The sequence below is a fragment of the Ambystoma mexicanum genome, chromosome 5q, assembly GCF_040938575.1.
Source record: "Ambystoma mexicanum isolate Mex_15411 chromosome 5q, UKY_AmexF1_1, whole genome shotgun sequence".
NCBI lineage: Eukaryota > Metazoa > Chordata > Amphibia > Caudata > Ambystomatidae > Ambystoma > Ambystoma mexicanum.
In genome coordinates, this window is record NC_090933.1 from 1307787359 (window position 1) to 1307807464 (window position 20106).

At 42.1% G+C, this 20106-nt stretch overlaps 1 protein-coding gene across 1 annotated transcript in view; it reads right to left on the reverse strand.

Moving 5' to 3' along the window:
• DGAT1 (diacylglycerol O-acyltransferase 1) overlaps positions 1 to 20106 on the reverse strand; it is a 1493476-nt gene that overhangs the window by 395572 nt on the left and 1077798 nt on the right. The window contains exon 14 of the mRNA XM_069621909.1: positions 11771 to 11836. Coding sequence (XP_069478010.1) covers positions 11771 to 11836 — 66 coding nt within the window. The remainder of the gene's footprint in view (positions 1 to 11770; positions 11837 to 20106) is intronic.

The window sequence follows — 20106 nt, forward strand, 5'->3', positions numbered from 1 at the left end:
TGGACAGCCTCCTGTGCACTGATCTGAAAATGATCTGCAGCTCTTTTTAGGATGGCATTTAAAAGCATCTGATCATCTATTGGTGATGATTGCCTTTGTTGAGATGAAGAAGGCGGGTCTAGACAAATGTCTGGGGTCTGAGTGGGTGAGAGCCAAGGCCCCATATCTGTTGGTTGATCTTGATGCCAGTCTGGGTCCTGGTCAGCTGTGTCCTGATCAAAAGGATTGTCTGCGTATGTCTCTTGTTCAGAATAATCAAAGACCTCCTCTTGATGGATCTGTGAAGGAATAGGAAGCTTCTGCAGCTTTGGTTGAATGAGCCAGGAGTCTTGCCTCCCTAGGCCTCTTGGGAGTAATGTATTGATCAGAAGAGTCAATGAATTGGGCCATCTTATCCAAATAATTCACAAATCTGTGCCTAGTCCACAAGGATGAAGCAGAGAGGTCTGGAGGTCTGCCCCCTGGGTTGTTCTATTGCCGAAATAATAGCCGCGAGACTCTTGCGTATTTTCAGCGGCTGAATGGTGAGTTTCAACATGCCTGAAGGCGTTGTCGTGGTTGCAGACTCCGCCAAAGTCTTAGGTGCAAGTGCGCCCTTGGACGACGTGTCTGTAGCCGTGTCCTTTTTTGTGGGAACGCCCTTGTGAGAGGAAAGCCCAGTCGCATGCAGAGAAAACTTGTGGGGAGGGCGCTGGATTGCGAGGTTCGGCAGGCACCCGTTAAAGTTTTCGGCGGGTATGTTGGCATTTGGTGCTTCTTCGACGTGTCCGTCGAGGAGGCCTTAGGGGTTGTGTAGTTTTGTCTTAGGTGGTGTATGTGTGCCCTTGTCGCTGGGGTGTGAACTCCCCATAACAGTGCCGGCAGCCTGTCTGTTGGGCCGGGCATCTGGGAACCAGAAGGTTCTGCTAAAAGGTCTGACTTCCAGGTCGGAGCCATAGCTGCCGCTGGGGTCATCATCCGAAGCGTTTGTCCTGAGGGTACAACTATTTGAGAAATTGGACATCCCAGGAGTGGACCTGATGTGCAGAAAATCCAGCTACATTTCTGTTATTGATATATTCTTGCTTTACTGTGACAGACACTTTCCATGAGAATGATGGTCTCTCTACACATCCGTGGGTTCACAGTGAGAACGCTTATTTGCAACTCTCCTCGCAGTATGCCTGCATCTTTAATGTAACTGATGGTTGGGTTTGTGCTCATTTGCCAAATTATTTACCCTCCAGGTTTCCTATTGCATCCACCCCTTTTCAGTGGAGAGGATGTTTGTTTGGATATTAAGTTGGATACCCAGTCCCAAGGCCCAGGACCTTGTAGGGATGCTCGTTTCCATTTGGGTTTTACTAGTCCTCTGAATTTTCCCACCCCAGATCAAGTATACATTAAACCAGCCGTACTTCACCTTTCCTCCCCAGCCATTGGTCTCATGTTATACTAACCAAGTTTCTTTGTTCATGGGAACTAGCAAATGTCATCATTACCTGTCCACTGATTCTAGTGTCGCGATTAAGGTGGTTACATTTGCCTTTGAAAGCACATTTTAATTCTCATAGTCCGGGTATGCATCATATTCCGGAATTTGCCTAATTTATGGTGCCAAGGCTTACCCATGGTTTACTATTAATGGGGAGGGAGTTGTTACATGGGGTATATTCTGCTTGCATTACTCCTACTTTTCCCCATTCAGTCCCGTCGTAGGAGAAGTGCTGCCTGGGAAAACTCTGTTGCAGGGGTGGGATATTTGATATCAGCCCTTGGGATATAGATAGAAACAGTTTGACTAGTGGAGGATATTCCAAATGCCACTGCATTCTCCTCGACTATTATCCCAGGAACAAGTAACCATCTGAACTATGGTGCTTCATAATCATATGGCTTTAGATATCATTCTGGCCTCACAAGGAGGTGTCTGTGCTGTCGTGAAGTGGGAAAGCTGTACTTTCATACCAAGTTACATAAGCAATATTACTGACATCATCCACATTCTCCTGCACACTAGTCCAGAGGCTTCCTGGACGTCTAGGTCATGGATTGTAGGTCTTTTGGGAACCTTAGGTAGGTCTATTGGTCAGACCTTGCTTGTAGCATTAGTTATCTTACGTTTGTTTGGTCTGTCGAAGGTTTGTAAGTGCCTCTTATTGTCTATATAACACCTGTTCTGAAGTTTAGCAAACTGCTCAAGTGCTGTACTGTCATGCTACTGAAAGATCATTTTTTCCGATATGCCGGGATATCATGTTTGCTCCCCTAGAGATGTTTGTAATGAGACTGAAGTGAAGGTCTCATAAGAGGGGACTGTGGGGGAAAGCTTGGGAATTGGAAATTGTACGTACTCCCCTTGCATATTACTACATTATGAGTAGATAATGCAAACTGCCATGTTCAAATAACTTCCTTGCTTGTCTGATACGTAGCTGTAAATTTTACTGCGCATGTCTATGCAATGAAGTCCATCGCCTAGCATGTAGGAATGCCCGCCTTCACATCTCATTTCCTTTTTGGCATTTGTAAGCATACAGGTTAGGCTCCCGCTTCCTTAGGAAAAGCAGCATTAGCAGACAGAAATTATTTTGCAAGCATTCTCGACTGCCACAGAGCATGTGTGAATCTTAAAGCTTATTCACCTTGACTAAATGTATTACGATATGCAGTCCTTCCGGATAACAGCATATAACATGAAAAAGCGCAGCTGGTATCAAAGGCTTGTATAATGATTTCCTGCCCTGTTTGGACCACGCTTCCCATTGCAATGCATGCCTTCTGTTGGGTATACGAACGTAGCATGGAGGGAGAGGGTACTCACTTACGCCGAGGTCTCGTGCTGCTGTTGGTTCAGTTTTGTTATTGCTTTTTACTAATAAATTATTCACCAATCCACCAGACTCATGAGTGGCCCTTTTTCCACCACACTGGTTAATTCCTCGCCTGTAGAGGAATGAAAGGTCTGTTCCCTCAAAAGGAAGATCCAATATTCTGCCTTGGACATCTGCTGTAAACTTTGTGGCATGCTTCCAAGGCGAGGGCCTCCACCACACATCGGCCAGCTGGTTGTATCAAAGTGAGACACCGAAATCTCTAGGCTGTCTTTAGCCATTACACTGCCTTCCACAAAGCCTGCTTTAAAATCAGCTTGCCTTTTAATAGTAACATCTGCAAGAAAATCCCTCCTCTCTCCATAGCTTTTGATTAGCCGCAGCCAGTAATGCATCCGCATTTGCTTGTCTGAGGTGTAAGCCAGCATTTCGGTATGAGTTGGTCTTTCTGGATAAACAGGATGACGATGTTGCAGACTAAGCCAACACTGCTGAAGGCTTTGAATATATCGATGCTGCAGATACCACTGAGGAATGCGTTTGAATGCTTATTTAAATAACTGTCACCACATCTCATCTGTGCAGTAATATGTCAATACAACCAAAGGCAACACTGGTCTGTTCACCAACAATTCACCTTCGTTCCCACTACTCAGAATATTGTTCACAACCATCAATGAACCCTATTGAACATTATGTACACTCATCACATCCTTGAAAAAGACCTATGCTGGGTCGAAACACCTGTCAGATTTAAGTGTGTAATAAATCACTTTTATACTCTAAAAACAAGTGACAACGACTTCATTTATTGCTTGACAACTCAAGTAAACTATACAACCTACATTACCAGTGATCCACCGCCTGGGTGAACTTGGTTCTTACACAAACCCACTAGAAGGAAAGAGTACAGACTGCACATTAAGCAGAATAAAGTTGCCCAAATTAAACATTGACACTGAAGGGACATTGAAAGTACTTAAAAGGTGCAGATCCAAAAAGGGAATGGACAGATGAACCTGCTGGAGTCATCATGGTATCCCGGTGGCGACTACCTCCCATGTGCCAGGAAACAGCAGCCGCAACCGGATCCTGACCCTCTGGGTGGCTATGGGAGGGAGGATCAAATGGGAAGAGACAACCTCTGAGAAGAGGATATGATAGGTCATTTATAACACGCTTAATACCCAGAGGTTTCTAAGCACAGACCCGGGGATCGAACCTGTGTTCCTCTGTGTCGTTTTGTTTCTAAGGCAAGCACATTGCCTCTGAGCTATCCTCCCGAGACATATGGCTTCATCAGGTTTGACATGGTATCTCCCTTTTTCCCTTGGAAATGGCCCTCCCATACCTAATCGCCTTATGGCCCATTGTCATACATCCACTCATTCTCCTCTAAAGACAAAGAAAAATCTTTTCCCTAAACTGGCCTAGCGTCACATCTACTCATTTGCCTCTAGAGATTAGGGAAATCCCTTTGCCAAACCAGTAGACCAATTCTCCACCTTTGAGAATACTTATTCAGGTGGTCAGAACCACTTTGCAACAATGGACTCCATGTCCCAGAATTCTCAAAATACTGGGACGAAGATCAAAGAATTCAAATCCAGCGAGCGCTCAAATGTTTGCTTACATGCACCTGAGCCCACAAAGTTCAAAAGGCAGAGTGTCTGAAGTTTGCTGCTGGCGGGGGAGAGCTCTAACTCTGCAAGAACCGAGTAGGAGAAAGACTGAAGCTGGTGTGGTAGAGCCAGGAGACTCGTTGACAAAACAAGCTGCGGCACCGGGACACGAGGAGTTTGCAGGTGACCAACAGCAGTGCTTCACTTACCAGAATTGAGAAGGAAGCAGACCAGACTTGTGGAAGCCGCAGGAGATGGAAAGAAAGAAGCAGAAGTGGTCGCAACAAAGAAACAAGCAGAAATCCTTTACTGGCTGACTGCAGGAGAATCTAGGAACACCATTCAGAGCCAGCGAGTCTGCCCAAAGACAGTCAGCACTCAGGGGTGTATCGGCGAGCATGCAGAGTGTAGGGATTTGTATGCAACATAACGGAAAGAGAGCGAAAGGACACATTATTCCAATGGAAAGAAACCACAAACAAAACCCTTACGAATATATGAAGTGCAATAAGAAACCACAAACAAAACCCTTACGAATATATGAAGTGCAATGCAAGCACACAAGTAAGGTAATATATCAAGAAGATACATTACCCAACACAGTTGATACGCAATTCTGGAAAAGGGCAAAAGTCCATGATTCAGAATAAATAGCCCTGGCAGGAGAGTATACCAGGCCAAAACAAGAAGTATGCAAGATGCAAAGAAGTCCGGAGGGATAACAAGGAGTTATAAAGTCAAGCAAGTTCTTTTTTTTTTTAAAGTAACTGTTGGCCAAGAAATGCCCAGAGAAGTTTTATTTGTGAAACACTGAAGAACAAAGAAGAATCCAGGTGAAGGGAACCACCTTCTGGAACAAGGAGCATTCTACTGGAGAACCTTTGTGTTGGAATCATTTATTCTTTATGAACACTTTACCAGCCATCCCTGGTTAAAGAGCTTTCCCTTTCACCTTAGTGTTAAGTTTACAGTGTGAGGGTCAGAATAGAACTTTGGACACACGACAATTTAATGTTGACATTCTGACAGACCGATCCTTAGTTTTGGTTTAGGTAGGGAAATTCCTCTTATGACAGGGTCAGAGGCATTTCCCAAAAACATGGCAAACTTGTGTCTGACCTTCATTCCTGACTTCTCACAACTGTTGCAAGTGAACAATGTTGAACATTCCAGAACCAGCTTTATTTCTACCAAAAGCAGGTGAGCCACCGATACGTTTGAAAGACTGAAAGACTTTTGGAAACATGTTCTAGCAGTATATGGTCAAAATGATTCCATTGAGAAAAAGGATGCATAACTATATCACTGTTGGGACATGCTGTACATGAAATATACAAGAGCTTGCTGGAGCCAGTGCACTCAGACGGAGTTGCTTTGAACAGGTTTGAAATGGAGTATAGCAAAGTTGGATAAACATTTTGAAGTGAAGGAAAACAGAATTTTGTCAAAATATCACACTGCCACAAGAAACAGAAGAAAAGAGCATTGAAGAATGTTATAAGGGAGCTTAAAAAGGAAGAATCCAAGGTGACGGGAGAGAACAGTTTGGTGGTTGAAAGGATGGAGGCGATGAGACTAAACACATTCTCGAGGAAGGAGGGTGACTGGCGAAATAAGGAACAATGGAAGTTCAACAATAGCCAAAGGGGCGAAGGGAATGTTCGACCATCTAGTCAGATGGTAAACAGACACATTAGGTGTTATAGGGTGGTAGCGCACAGCACTTTGGCATGGATAAGGAATGCACAGCGGTGTATGTGGCGTGCCGGTTGTGTGGGAAAAAGGGACAGTTAGAAAATGTTGCAGATTGAGTTCAGATAGGAGTGGAGGTGTGAATGAGAATGGTTCTCAAGAAGAGGTTGAAGATAAGGCATATGATGGGTTAAAGATTGTGAATTTGATCAATGCTGTATTGGTGGTCAGCGTGAAGAAACTTAGGCCTATGGTAAAATCGAACAGTTTGGAGATTCTGATCGAGAGTGGCGCTGATAACAGCAATAGGGAAGGAGATGTGGGAATCCAAGATAGGATGTCACGTTTCACAAGTAGCACTGCCACAGAAAATGCATATGGTGAAAAGCCTATTGAAATCGGGGGTGAGATGAATGTCAAAGTACAATTACAATGGAAGGGAATCACCAGTAGTGTTTTCATAACGAGTGGGTGGGAATTTGTTATCTTGGGGATGTCAGGCAGCCCTGGGAATAAAACTCTTAACACATCACCAATTAACAACAGTACATCAATTGCCCCAAGATGGGTACTGTTTCAAGCGTGATGGGCAGTGATGTGCAGAAATGGGTGCCTGGTGTGTTTGAGAACAGGACAGGTTTGAAGGAGTGTATACCCAAAATTAATTTGAAGAAAGGAGCTGTGCCCACAGCAGCCAAGTTGCACCCACTTCCTTTAGCAATAAAAAGGATGCTGAGTTAGATCTACAAGGCCTGCTGGATGAAGGGGTAATTGACAGTACATATGGATCTGAATGGATTAGTCCCAGCGTGGTTGTGCGGAAAACCAATGGAGCGGTAAGGATTTGTATAGATCTTAGAGAGGTAAACCGTAATGTGGTGGCAGAGAGATTTTCCTTTACCAACAATTGATGAGCCGATCACAGAATTGTTGGGAGCAAGAGTGTTGTCACTATTGGATTTGAGGTCCGTTTATCAGATTAGGTTGCTTTCCGAGTCTGCGGATGTTACACGCTTAGAACATATTGGAATGTTCATGTGTGTAAGGATGCCCTTTGCTCAGATTCCATCAGCAAGTGTGTTTCATAAAGTGATGCACAAGATCTTGGGGGAGTTAAAGGTGTGAACTATTAGCAGGATGACATTGATTTGGGGTTGGGATGAGTCATAGTAAGCTTAAGGAAGTACTAGAAAGACTGTGAAAGGAAGGACTCACTAACGCTAGAAAAGTACAAGTTTAAGACAGTGAAAGATGAAGTTTACAGTAGGAGTAAAGACTGAAGGTGCCATTTGAGATGAGAGAATTGGTGGTTTCTTTAGAAAATGAAGGATACCTGGGAATTTCTAAGGCTATAATTGGAACTGATTTTTGGTGGCCAGAAATGGATGAATTGAGAAAAGAGTCTGCAGGTGTTCAGAGTGCAGGGTGAAGGACAAGGTTTTGAAGACTAGAGTGCCTCACAAAGGTTGTGGACGTTCCGGGTATGCCAGGGGAGATGGTAGCCATTTATTTGTTGGGGCCATTGAATTTTGTGGTGTCTGAAATGTGTACATCATACTAATGATGGATTTGCTGTCTAAATGGCCTCAAGTAGGAATTGTGAGGGACTTTTCATCTAAAAGTATAATTAATGTCTTGAATATATTTTGGAGAGAAGGGCTGCCATCTAATATTGTGAGCGATAACGGTCCACAGTTTGTGTTGCAGGAATTTCAGGAGTGGTTGCATGAGATGGGGAAAGTACAAGACTGCATTGTATCATCTTCAAAGCAATGGATGTGTTAAAAGTTTCAAAAGGAAATGGATGGAATAAGAATGTCAATGAATGGTCATGAAAATTGGCGAGAGGAACTAACGAGGAGGGTGTTTCAATGTAGAGTTACACATCATTGTACAACGGAGGTTACTCAATTCGTGATGTTACGACACAAACCCAATACTTTGACGACACGCGAATGGGTGGGGAGATCTAAACTTGTAGTCAAACTTGAAGGTGAGGGACAAAACCAAAAGGTGTGGAGAAATGTCCAAGTTAAGACATGATCAAAGGTTTGCGTGTAGTAGTGAGGAGTTGGTTCCAGGGGAGATGGTCAAAATGAATTTGCCAAGGAAGGGGAGGAAGTGTGATTCCAGGTATTCCTCTGAAAAGATAGTTGGGAAGGATTATGGGAATGCTGTGACATTAGACCGTGGCGAAGTGGAGAATAAGGAGAGAGTGGTGGAGATTAGGCGTCAACAGGGGCTCCAGCAATGTTTAAAGAATATATTTAGTTTTCATTATACTGTTTTGTACATAGGTTTTCTTAGTTCCAGTTCATTTTGGTAATTATCGTTCTGCTCACATATTCCTCCATGTGTTAGAGGGAAGGAGATGTGTTGTATCTTAGTATTTATCCATGCTCAGCAAATAGAGTTTGTCGAGAACCAAGGTTCTTAGAAGGGTGTAGAATGAGAAGGTGAAGAGCGAGAGATTGAGAGAGAAATTAAGGAAGATTTTACTGCAGCCATGTATAAACTCTTTCATGCTACTAATAAATGGATTACAGTACCCTCAACAGATATCTACTCATATTATGCCAGGGAGCAGAGAACAGTACGCCGGTTCTCTTTCAAGTTTCTCACACTAATGGTCTTTCCCAGCCCTTTTCATACAACTGGGATAAGGGCGCTCCGTGTAAGTGGACTCAAGATTTGTCTTTTAAATTGTTTGCCCGTTTCGAGTCTCTAAATTGGTCCACCCTGTAGTGGTCTAAATAGGTATAAAAGTGACGGATTGTTACCTCTTTAATATTGCATAATTGATCATTAGCCTTACTCTTAATTATTTTATCAGAGTCTTTAAACAGAAGCCTAGACCTCTGCACTGACTTATTTCACAGTCCAATTATGATCCTGCAGAAGTGGACTAATCGTGCGAGTGCTGGCGTGGAACTCCAAACGGACTAGAGTGGTCGTAATTCTCTTGTTCTCGTGGGTTGTGCAAGTATGCTTGATTTCTTTGAGCTCACAGTTCAGGAACAGATTTGTTCTGCCAGTTGCTGCCTGTTCAGAAGGGGATATTTTGGATTCCCAAAAATGTTCAGTTTGAAAGATATGCCTCATCTGCCAAACCTTCGTTCTTCAGTAAATGTGTTTGTTATATTCCTTTTATGTTCAAGGTTTGCAACAAATATTTGTACCACTGAACATCCCAGTGATTTGGGTTAACTCCACGTTGTGGTATATTTCTGTGAAAGGCCAGGGCTGCTGGGACTGGAGTTCTTTTCCCATGGTTGTGAGTCAAGTGCCTTCCAAAAGGAAAGTATGGATACCACTTCTCAGAGACGGCTGAGCTCAGGGACACTCTGCATTCACCCACTGGGAGGCTCATCGCGTTTCTGCCAGACTATCGCAGTGCTTTGTGGCTCAACCCCTCATAACAGGACGGGGACCTCCTATCAATTTCAAACTCGCCACAGTACGTAAATGCAATCTACAACCAACATCAGCAATGCCACTGTTTTCAGCTTAGTGAACTGAAATAGATTCAGAACATCAAGCCTCAAAGACTTTTCTATTGTTTTTCCAGTTTATTAAAAAAAAAAAGTAATTGTCGGTATTCATTGGCTATTCTTTGGAATTGTGCCCAGTTGTAAGCCATTTCTTTTTAACCACATAATCATAAGTCTCAAAATTTGCCATAATTACTCAAAATGGCCCATGAAATAATTTGACCAAAAATAAAAAAAATAAAGGACAATCTTTTTTTTACTGTCTGCATTTGTGTCCCAGGGTTGTCTGGGCCTAGTTGCAAGACTGTAGCTTATTACAATTTGTTGGCTTGAACAGTACAAGCATCCAGAAAAAGAAAAAAAAAAGAAATGGCACAGCACCGCAGGCAGCACACCAATCTACCTCTCGCATACAAGAGCATCAAAATGCCTGCTAGACCTACACATCCTACTGTAATCACATGGGTGTTTCCCCTATCTACAGCATTCTGTTGCTTCCCAGCTGGGTTTGCCCTTCATCAATCCCACACATACCAGCCTTCCCCAGCTCTCAATACTATGAGCTCAAGTCAAAATGTTCCATCTAATTTTATTTTCAGGATCCTTTCCTGCTTCCCTCTACCGAACATGACATGCCTCCTGACCATTTGCTTAGAGCACCACCAGACGGGCAGGAAGGGAAAAATAAATCTGGACCTTTGTCTGAAGTAGCCTTGCATTAGTCCTAAGAAACTTCGCCTCATTAGCAGGATCCATCTTTGTCTGAAAGGCACAGTCTGCATCAAACATTTGAAAGAATCTGCGTGCACCGCAACTGTTGCTATCTGTGCAGAGTCTTCACCCAAAATGTTTCATGTAATGAAAGGGGAATATTTCCCTCTCGTTACAGAATCTACAACAGGTCTTTCGATCGGCATGTCCCCAAGAAATCCAATGATTGCATGTTGACATTTTGTTTATGGAGCAAATATTAATGTAGACACAAACATTTTTAGTAAAGACTGAAAACAGGTGCCTGCTATTTGCCAGGAAAAATGGATAAACACTGATTTAGATTTTTTTTTTAAGTTTCGAAACACAGCGAAAACACCACAGAAACGCTAAAAACCAGAAACCCTAATATTAATAAAGATATTTACCATTTATATAGCAGACGGCACAAACTAAATTGTGTTGTGTACTAACAGCAGTCTCGAATGGTACTCAATGTGCCGATATCGGAAGGATAAAGAAAGAACTCTTCACCGGGAATCAAACCTGTAATTGCAGGCAGGAAATTGGCACTAACCGCAAGCTTTCAACTCTTATATGTAAAGTTCCAAAACCACCTGCTTATTTGAGAAATTGACTAATCACTCACTTGGTCTCATGCATGCCCAGCGATAAGATGAATGTAACTCATCAAAACACGTTTTTATTTGTGTAGTCTGGTAAATAATGTAATCATTTAATGGGAAACTTACAGGACCAGAAATTGCAAGAGGGCCTCACAAAAACACTGCATAATTGCTGGATACATTATTAATGACAGCATCTAGGATGGGTGTCTTATGTATAGCCAGAGGCCTTTAAACCAGCCAACTTCACCTTGAAGGCTACCAAACGCCCGATTACAGAGCATGTGTTCGAGAACAAAAGCAACAGTCTGCTACTTTGCAACTTTCTCAACACCAGTGAACATTTGGCGAGAAATGTATGGATTACATAAATTAAAAATGCACTATGACAGTATTCACACATAGGCCAGCAATGTCAAACATCTGAGACAAGAGGGCTGGTCCAACGCTGGGCCATTATGCCCTTAACATGGGTGTCCATAGGTATCCAGGCACAAAAGAAGTGCAGAAAATTGTCTAAAAGGGCCAATTGTATACGGAAATTGCAGGTGAAGTGGATTTGTCATGTTAACATCCAGTCTCCCGGAAACAATTACAAAGGACAACATGGCTGCTACCATGCCATGAGTACTTACTGGGAAGGCACAGGAGATATGAAATATGGCTGGTCTGTCGAGTTGGAGAGCCAGTTCCCCAATTTGTGCATGCCAATGTTGAAGAAAGTGCAAAGAAATATAGGAGAAAACCGGCCTTTGACAAACTCATATGCAAGGAGGACACACATGGGAAAATATCCAGGAAAGTAAAGTATATACCTTAAACACCATTTGTGGACAGGAATATTCCAGTTCTGCCAAAAGTATGTGACAGTTTCTGAGTTCCTGGAACGAGGGAGAAAAAGTGAGTGAAGTTAGGACAGTGAAAAACAAGAGGTAAAGTGATATTTTTGTACCAGCCTTTCAATATAACATCACAAAGTTTATGTCCCTAAGGAATATTGAGCAACACGTTTTAAACCCATCATGATGTTATACTGTAACTTTGCTCAGTCAATCACATCATCTACCCTCCCAGGACTACTCCAAATGCCATTTTCCAAGTATGCCACATGCATCATTAAGAGCCGTTACTCCAGCATCAACAAGGGATAAGCTGGGGGATTTGAAACAATTTCCTTATGTATGTAGATGCGCCTTACAAAAGCACAATAAATAAAATACAACATAACCTGCAGGACTGGCCCAAGAAGATAACTCACCTGTAACATTAGCACTCCTATGAATTTCCCACCTCCAGATAGTAAAGAATGCTGCAGGAAGACTGGTAGCTGCCTCAACAAAACTCTGGACATAACCCCGAATACAGTACACAAACTGCCCGTCAGAGCCCAAGCACCATCAACCAACACTGCCTTACGACACCAACCCATGTACAGAAAGCTTGCCATGGCTCAGTCTAAAAAAACAGCACCAATTCCCTGTTTCCGATCAAGAAACTAAAACTTTAATACATTCTTTACAACTCCCAACCCCCATTGCCTTCAGTAATACACAGCAGCTTGAAAGGTGGCAGATGCTCTGCAGTTCAAGGACGGCTGTTACACACTACCCATCTCCATCCAAACCATGACCAACCACCCTACTTTCTGAAAACGAACTCCATGCTTTCTAAATCCTGCAGGTACGTTTTCCTAGTACTGGGTAGAACCATAAGACGATTCAGCTGACTGTGCTTTACAAGTCCTTAATGTATTCAATCCAACTCTTTAGATTTCAGTGGTGTTTGGTCCCATAAGAATGTAGAACTCTGAGGAAAGAAAAAGGTCACTTACCTGTAACACAGACAGGTTGGTTTGATGTAAGCACTCGATAACGTACATTTTCTGTCCTTCCATGCTAACAAAGGCAAATGCACATAGAAAAACACTTATGCGTCCAAATGATATGGCTGCTTTAACCATTCACTTAACTTCGGACATTTAGGAGTCTGAAATAATTGCCATGTTTTGTGAATGAAGTACATAATGTACAGTTTACAACCATCCACTCCTAGAGGCATAACCATAACCCATAAACGTTGCCTGTCCATATCGTATTCATCTGTACTGCACCCACCAACTAACGGCCCATCACGACAGTCCCCTTTTTCCTCAAGATACTGGACAAAGAGGCCTACTTGCAGGCACAACAATTTATCGAGGACAACCAACTCCTTGGGTTGCGTCAGTCAGGTTTCCGCCCAGGGCACGGGACTGAGACAGCCTTACTTGACTTAAAAAACCAAATGGATGACGCAAGAGACTTAGGGAAACCTGCTCTCCTCCTTCTCCTAGACTTATCAGCGGCATTCGATCTTGTTGACCACTAGGTCTTATGCCACCACTTCTCCACCACAGCCAAATTCTCTCCTATTGCTACCACGTGGATCACTTCCTTCCTGCAAGGCAGGACCATGCATGTATTCTCTGACATGGCCTCTGCCTCACCTACTACCATCCTATGTAGCATCCCACAAGGATCATGCATCTCACCCACCCTCTAACATCTTTACACAACCCCTCTTCCTCGTTCTAGACTCCCTGGGTATCTCATACACCAACTACACCGATGATACCCAGATCCTCCTCACACTAACGGGGGACTATGACACAGACTCCAAGACACTTAACATGTACAACACGATCCAAGCTTGGATGGCAGCCAATGGGCTTTGCCTTAGTTCAGACAAGACATAACTACTAATGGTTGGTTCAAAGGAAACCCTCAAGAACATTGACCCCAAATTCAGCCACTTTATGATCGATTGCATAAAAATCCATGCATACACCTCAGTAAAAACACTGGGTGTCTATCTCGACTCCAACCTAACAATGACAGGGCAAGTCAACGTCATTGCCGCATCAGCGGTATACCATGCCAAGCTCATGACAGCAGTCAGAACTTTCCTATCCAAGGACAACTGCATCACCATCGCCAGAGCGATCACAGGATCAAGATTAGACTACTGCAATGCACTGTTCTTGGGTACCTCCACTAAAAACATGAACAAACTGCAGATAATACAAAACAATGCTCTACGTGCAGCCACAGGAATCCCCAAAAAAGAAACACATCACAGCCACCAGTATACAGGGACATTGGCTCCCAGCTAGAGCAAGAATCCTCTTCAAAGCGCTTGCCCTCACTCACAAGTGTATCCACCACACGGCTCTACCATACCTCTCTGAAAGAAACCCGCCATCAGTCTCTACAAGACCAACATAACAATACGCAAACATTCTCACAGTCCCCCGAGTCAAGAGGGCCCAAGCCGGGGGTGTTAGCTTCCCTTAACTTTCAGCCCTGCAATGTAACGCGCTAACACCATCCCTACGAGGAGAAAGCTACCACTTAGTATTCCGTAAAGCCATGAAAACTGTGCTCTTCACTTAATTCCTGCCCAAACGCAATGCTTTGAAAGAAAATTGCACTAAATCCCTATATATATATGGATATCCCTATGGCCAATTTTACTGCACACCCTGCAATTTATGTAACTAAGCCTGCCACAAGTAACAGCGCTGTGATGCCCCTGGGCTGTATGTGCGCTATGAAAATGCAAAAATAAATACAATACTACATGCATAATGGCAGAACCCCTTTGCAAGGTAAAGCTGCAGCAGCCTATTTGCCTGAGATGGCTGTGTCATATAAGGCCATACTGATAACTGAACTGACTGGCTAATCTATGGCTTGATGACCTCTTGGCAGAAATAAAGACTTTACCCTGAGAATATTCTTGCATTTAGAAAACACTCTCCACAGCCTATGGACAAACCATTCCTGACTAACCGACTCTTTTGGATGATGATCTGGCCATCACAAATACAGATTTTATGGTACTAAACGAAATAAAATTGAGTGCAGGGGCTGGGAAGCAGAAGTGATAAAGTGCCTGCACACCAGAGACAATTTCCACTGCGATAATTTACAAGGCCATTAGATGGCTCCTTACTGTAGACCCTGCAAAAACATCTGACCCAAAGGAAAATTACCGAACTCGTCACTTAAGGTTTGTACGAAAACTATTCTCTCCTGTGCCTCATAGCATCAAAAAAAAAAAAAAAAAAACCCACATGCATAGTTTACCGATATCTTCCATCTGGGCTCACATTCACCAACATCCAACCCGTCTGCTGAAAGGTCACACACATTTACATTGTCACTGCTACAGTGCAAATCGAAACGGCTGTACTCTGGTTGCAACCAACTGCCCTCTCTTTGATCGAGAGGGCCCAAAACCAGTGCTCCAGGTAAGATTTTGAAGTGGGAGTATTTGACTCCCTATTTTTAAACTTTGAGAGTAAACTCGATTTTCAAGAGAGTAAAAATTACTTTTCACCTTTGCAAGAGAGTAAAATGTATGGGACATCCAGCCGACATGTGCAAAAACTGTATGGAAATCATTACCATGCAGCAGTTTTCTGTAGTATGACAGAATACACCTTTCATAATTTCTCTAAGGTCGGGCCATTTGATCTCTCCTGTATATAAATGTTGAAAACACAAAAACTTAGCCAATTACATAGTTAAGCAAACATTAATTGCCTTGTGTGTTTTAAGGTACGATAGCAGAATTGTCTTTTGATGTTTAATGAAAGTCCTCATTTCCTGGCGCTATTATTACCTAATGGTATGTTCCAACAGTGCAGAGAGGCAAGGACTCCATGCTAAATTCTATACCTAATCTCATGGTCAAATGGTTATTAATATATTGCTTTTAGCAAAGTGCTGTACATACAACATATTTATCACAATTATCACCAAACCGAAGTTGGTACGCCTTGATTGACCTCAAAAGAATGAAAGGTTGAGTTGGCCTTGCCAGGATTTGAAACTACAGATCACAGTAACTAGCGCTCAACTGGCTGAGCTATGTTATTGGCTAACATTCTTCAGAGGTCGGTAAATAGAGTATCAACTGAGGTATAATAATAAGTGCCTAGATGCTGGACAAACCATGTATGAAGCGCTACATAAATTTAAATACCCATCTGGATTATCATAGGGACAGGTTTAGCTGAGTTTCTATTTCAATTACAAATGTAACTTTCATTGGTTTATTTTTGAACATCGCTTGCACTTTCTGGAGAGTCAGGTTTTAGATATTTTAATTGTAGTCTTGAAGATTTGAGAGGCTATAACACCTGTGATTGGTGTAATGGCAATCACTCACCCTTGAGCAAAGACTCTGTTGTCACTGACGATTTATAGTAATGTACCCCAGTGACTGCAAGGTTCAATGGATGTAAACTATACTGTGCATACTCATTTGACACAGATTTTATAATGTGTACATTAAATTATAAGTGTACACATTATCTGCCTCTGCAGGATTATGCACACAGTACAGGAACTTTGAAAAATGCAATTGTGCAATACTGGTTTTCTTCCACAGGGGGTCGGGGGGGGTTGTGGGGGGAGGGAGAAAGCATAACTTGCGACAAAAAAAGTAATTCTTAATTGCAACTTAGTTTTCCATCTCATTATACAATTCTAAAATACTAGGAAAATAAATCTGTACATTGCTTCTGTTTGTTCCATGAGCATCTATACAACACAGCAGAGGCTGAATGGAAAGAAAATTCCTTTTATCACAACGTGCAGTTTCTTTTTTTTTTAAAGCTTCAGAGAAATACATTCTGTATCAAAGGCTTTTCTCCATGGCTTACAATTTTTTTATTTTTTTTATTGATTGTTGAGTTTTACGACTTTTCAATAAACAAAGCAATTCATAACATTAATAAGACTTAAAACATAAGGACAGCCACAAATTAACAATCATAAAAACAGATGCGAAAACTTTCAAATTTAAAACAAATAAAATCACAATGAGCATTAATCATGAAACCAGTACATTGTTGTTACACTCACATGGTTCAATGACCTATATGCTTAAAAACTGAGGCTTAAGCATTGTCTGCTTAATCTAATTTTAGTGAAGTTAAGAAATTTATAGTAGCTACTTGGACTCCCAAGGTAGTCGAACCAAAAATGTGATTCCAATAAACATTTGGTTCAAACATAGCAAAGCCCGAGCAATACTTGTGGAAATGTAATTGTCTTAGCCAATTTAAATTACTACATTGTGTAATTAAATGAGCCAAGGTTTCAGGACACTCGATAGATTGACAAAACCGACAAATATTGTAAGTGCAAGGGATTAGTTTGCGCGTGCATTGAAGGTCTCTGGGTTCCCAGATATGCAAGCGAAAGCGCAGAATTGAGTTTCTGTATTTCAATGAGGGCGCTTTCGAAAAATCTCTTTGTGGAAAACCTCTTATGAGGAAGAAAGCGATGCCTAGTAGCATGTTTATATGTCACACATTTCGTGTGATTCAAAATCTCTGAGGACTGAAAGAGTTTTGGCCTTGTTAGGATCGTGCATTAAGACTTCAATAATCATTTCGGCCTGTGCCAAGATCTTATAGACTGACAACAGCCAACTTCGGACAAATGAGTGATCTGTGGTGAATGTGTAGGTCGAAATTTTCTTGAGTAAATTATCAGACTCCAAAGAAATCAGGCACTTTCTGAGAAATGAACATTGCTTCCAAGCAAGGGACGAGGCCAATGATGCGAGGCCCAATTCGTAGCGTAGCCACGAAATGGGTATACACATCGGTAAGTGCAGCACACTCCTCCAGAATTTGGCCTCCCATTTATCGAGAGTGATTGAGGACAAAGGACGACCTGCTTCCAGCCCGTAAAGGATCGTAGGAATGACTTTCATTTGCCAAAACGTGATGGCCTGGACTATTGAAAATTTACCAAATTTAGTGAGGAGGATGCGTGCCTGAGAGATGGCAGTGAAGAGCTTAATGTCAATCAGGGCCATATGTTTCACTGACTTTAAGGAAGCTTCAAAGATGACACCCAAATAAGTGTACGAAGATACCATAGACAGTTTGACATTATGACCAATGTTTTAGCGTGTGAACACCTTGATGGGGATTGAACATTAGCACTTGAGTCTTAGTAGTATTAATTCTTAGTTCATTTTCTGCCACATAACAGTCAAGGGCAGCAAGTAATTTCTGGAGACCACTAGGAGTTTTTGAAATTAAAACTATATCAGCGTAAAACAACGCTTTGATGGGAGAACCATTAATTTTCGGTGAATCAGAGTGAATAGGTTCAAAAGCAAATTTGATGTCGTGTATATAATAGTTAAAGATGGCAGAAGCCAGTAAACAGCCTTGTTTGAGGCCACGTGTAGTTGAAATAGGCTGCGAAAGTAAACCATTCAAAGTTAATCTGACTTGAACAGATGTTGAAGAATGAAAATGATAAATAAGGTCGCTGATTGTAGGTGCACAATGGTCATTTATGAGTTTATGCATTAGTTTGACTCTTGAAATTGAGTCAAAAGCAGAGTGCAGGTCCACAAATGCAAAGTAAACCTGCTGTTTTTGCACGAGACACTGTTTTGATGGCATTTAACAATAACATATTGACAACAGTGCCCATCCCAGCAACAAACCCTGATTGAAACAGATTGCGATGAAAATGAGTGAGCGTCCGTGCTGAAAATTCAAGTAGTAAGAATTTTGCAAATATTTTACTTGGTGAATCAAGCAGCGCTATGGGTCGGTAGTTCTCAGGTAAAGCACGATCCCCTTTTTTTTATAAATGGGGACCAAGATGGACGAGTGCCAAGACAGTGGTAACTTTTTCGTATGTAAGATATTTTGAAACAAACGAAATAAAATGCGGGCCCAAATGGTGTAGGTTATGCTTTAGCATTATATTGCCGATACCGTCGGGCCCAGCCGCTCTAGAATTTTTAGCTAATTTGATATAGTTGATAATAGAATCCAGGTCACAATTAAGGGACCACTTAGAAACTGATTGCGTTTGATATTCAAACTGGACAAAGTCTGAATCATTATATAAATTAGAGAAGTGGCAAATCCATTGCGCTTCTTGTACACCTTTAGCTTGTACATCCAATTGGTATTTGCAGTTTATGTTTTAGCAGTTTCCAAATACTCGCTGAATTTTTGGTAGCCAAAGTATTAAGCATGAGCTCGCTATCTTTCTGAAAAAGATGTGCTCGATGGGCACGTATCCAGTTAGTATAGCGAGTTTTTGCTAATTTGGCTGCATCAAACCGTGAAGATGAAGCGAGTAAGGATTTTCGCTCTTTTCGGTAACAAATCCTTCTATGATGTAACTCTTTGTCAAAGGAATGTAGGTGAGTCAGAGGCTTCTGTTTGGCAATTATGATGTTGTTATGGAACAGGTGTAACATATCTGTGTATTCAATATTGGAATTGTTCAAATAGGAAGGGATAAGTGAGTGTTCTAGTAACCAGAGCTTACTTAAAGACCATGAAATACGGTTACCAGATTGGTTAATGGTCAGTTGAGAATGCAACCTGTTAGTGTTGAGAGGAGCATTGACGTGTGGTCTTGAAAAGTGTAGAGTTAGAAACTTGTGATCACTATATGCCTGAGGAGTGATTGCCAAAGCGGTGATGTTCTGAAATAAAAGTAAATCCGCATAAATGTAGTCAATTGTACTGACACTTGAGTCACGTCGCCAGGTAGTGGTGGCGGGCAAGTCACCCAGTACCGCACCGTTAACCATATTAAAATTATTAGCAGACATGAAAGTGGACCACATGGTGGCTTCCTGTGAAGCAACCTCAGATTTTGGATGGAGACAGTCAAGGTTAATGTCACCAACTAGAAGAGTGGCACTGATATCCGACGATTGTGATACTAGTTCAAACATGTAAGACAATTCTCTAAGAAACATGTTCATAGGGGGTTTTACTGGGTTCCGATATACATTGAAAATGGCCATGTTGCCACCACAGCCGATTATCTTAACTAGTTGTATGAAAATGTCAAAGGCGCGCCACGGTTGAATTTGTAAGTGCGCTGACTGACGGGCTGCTACCAGGAGTCCGGACATTGGGCAACCTTTTTCGCCTCTTATAGAAGGAATCAAGGCAGTAGAGTAATTGTCCCAGACTGGGGGTGTTAAAAGCCATGTTTCTTGAAGAGCTAAAATGTCATATGAATGAGTAAATACGTTAATGGAGTGTTGCAAATGTGCATGTCCTCGAGTATTCCAACATCCTAACAAAAACAATTGACGATCT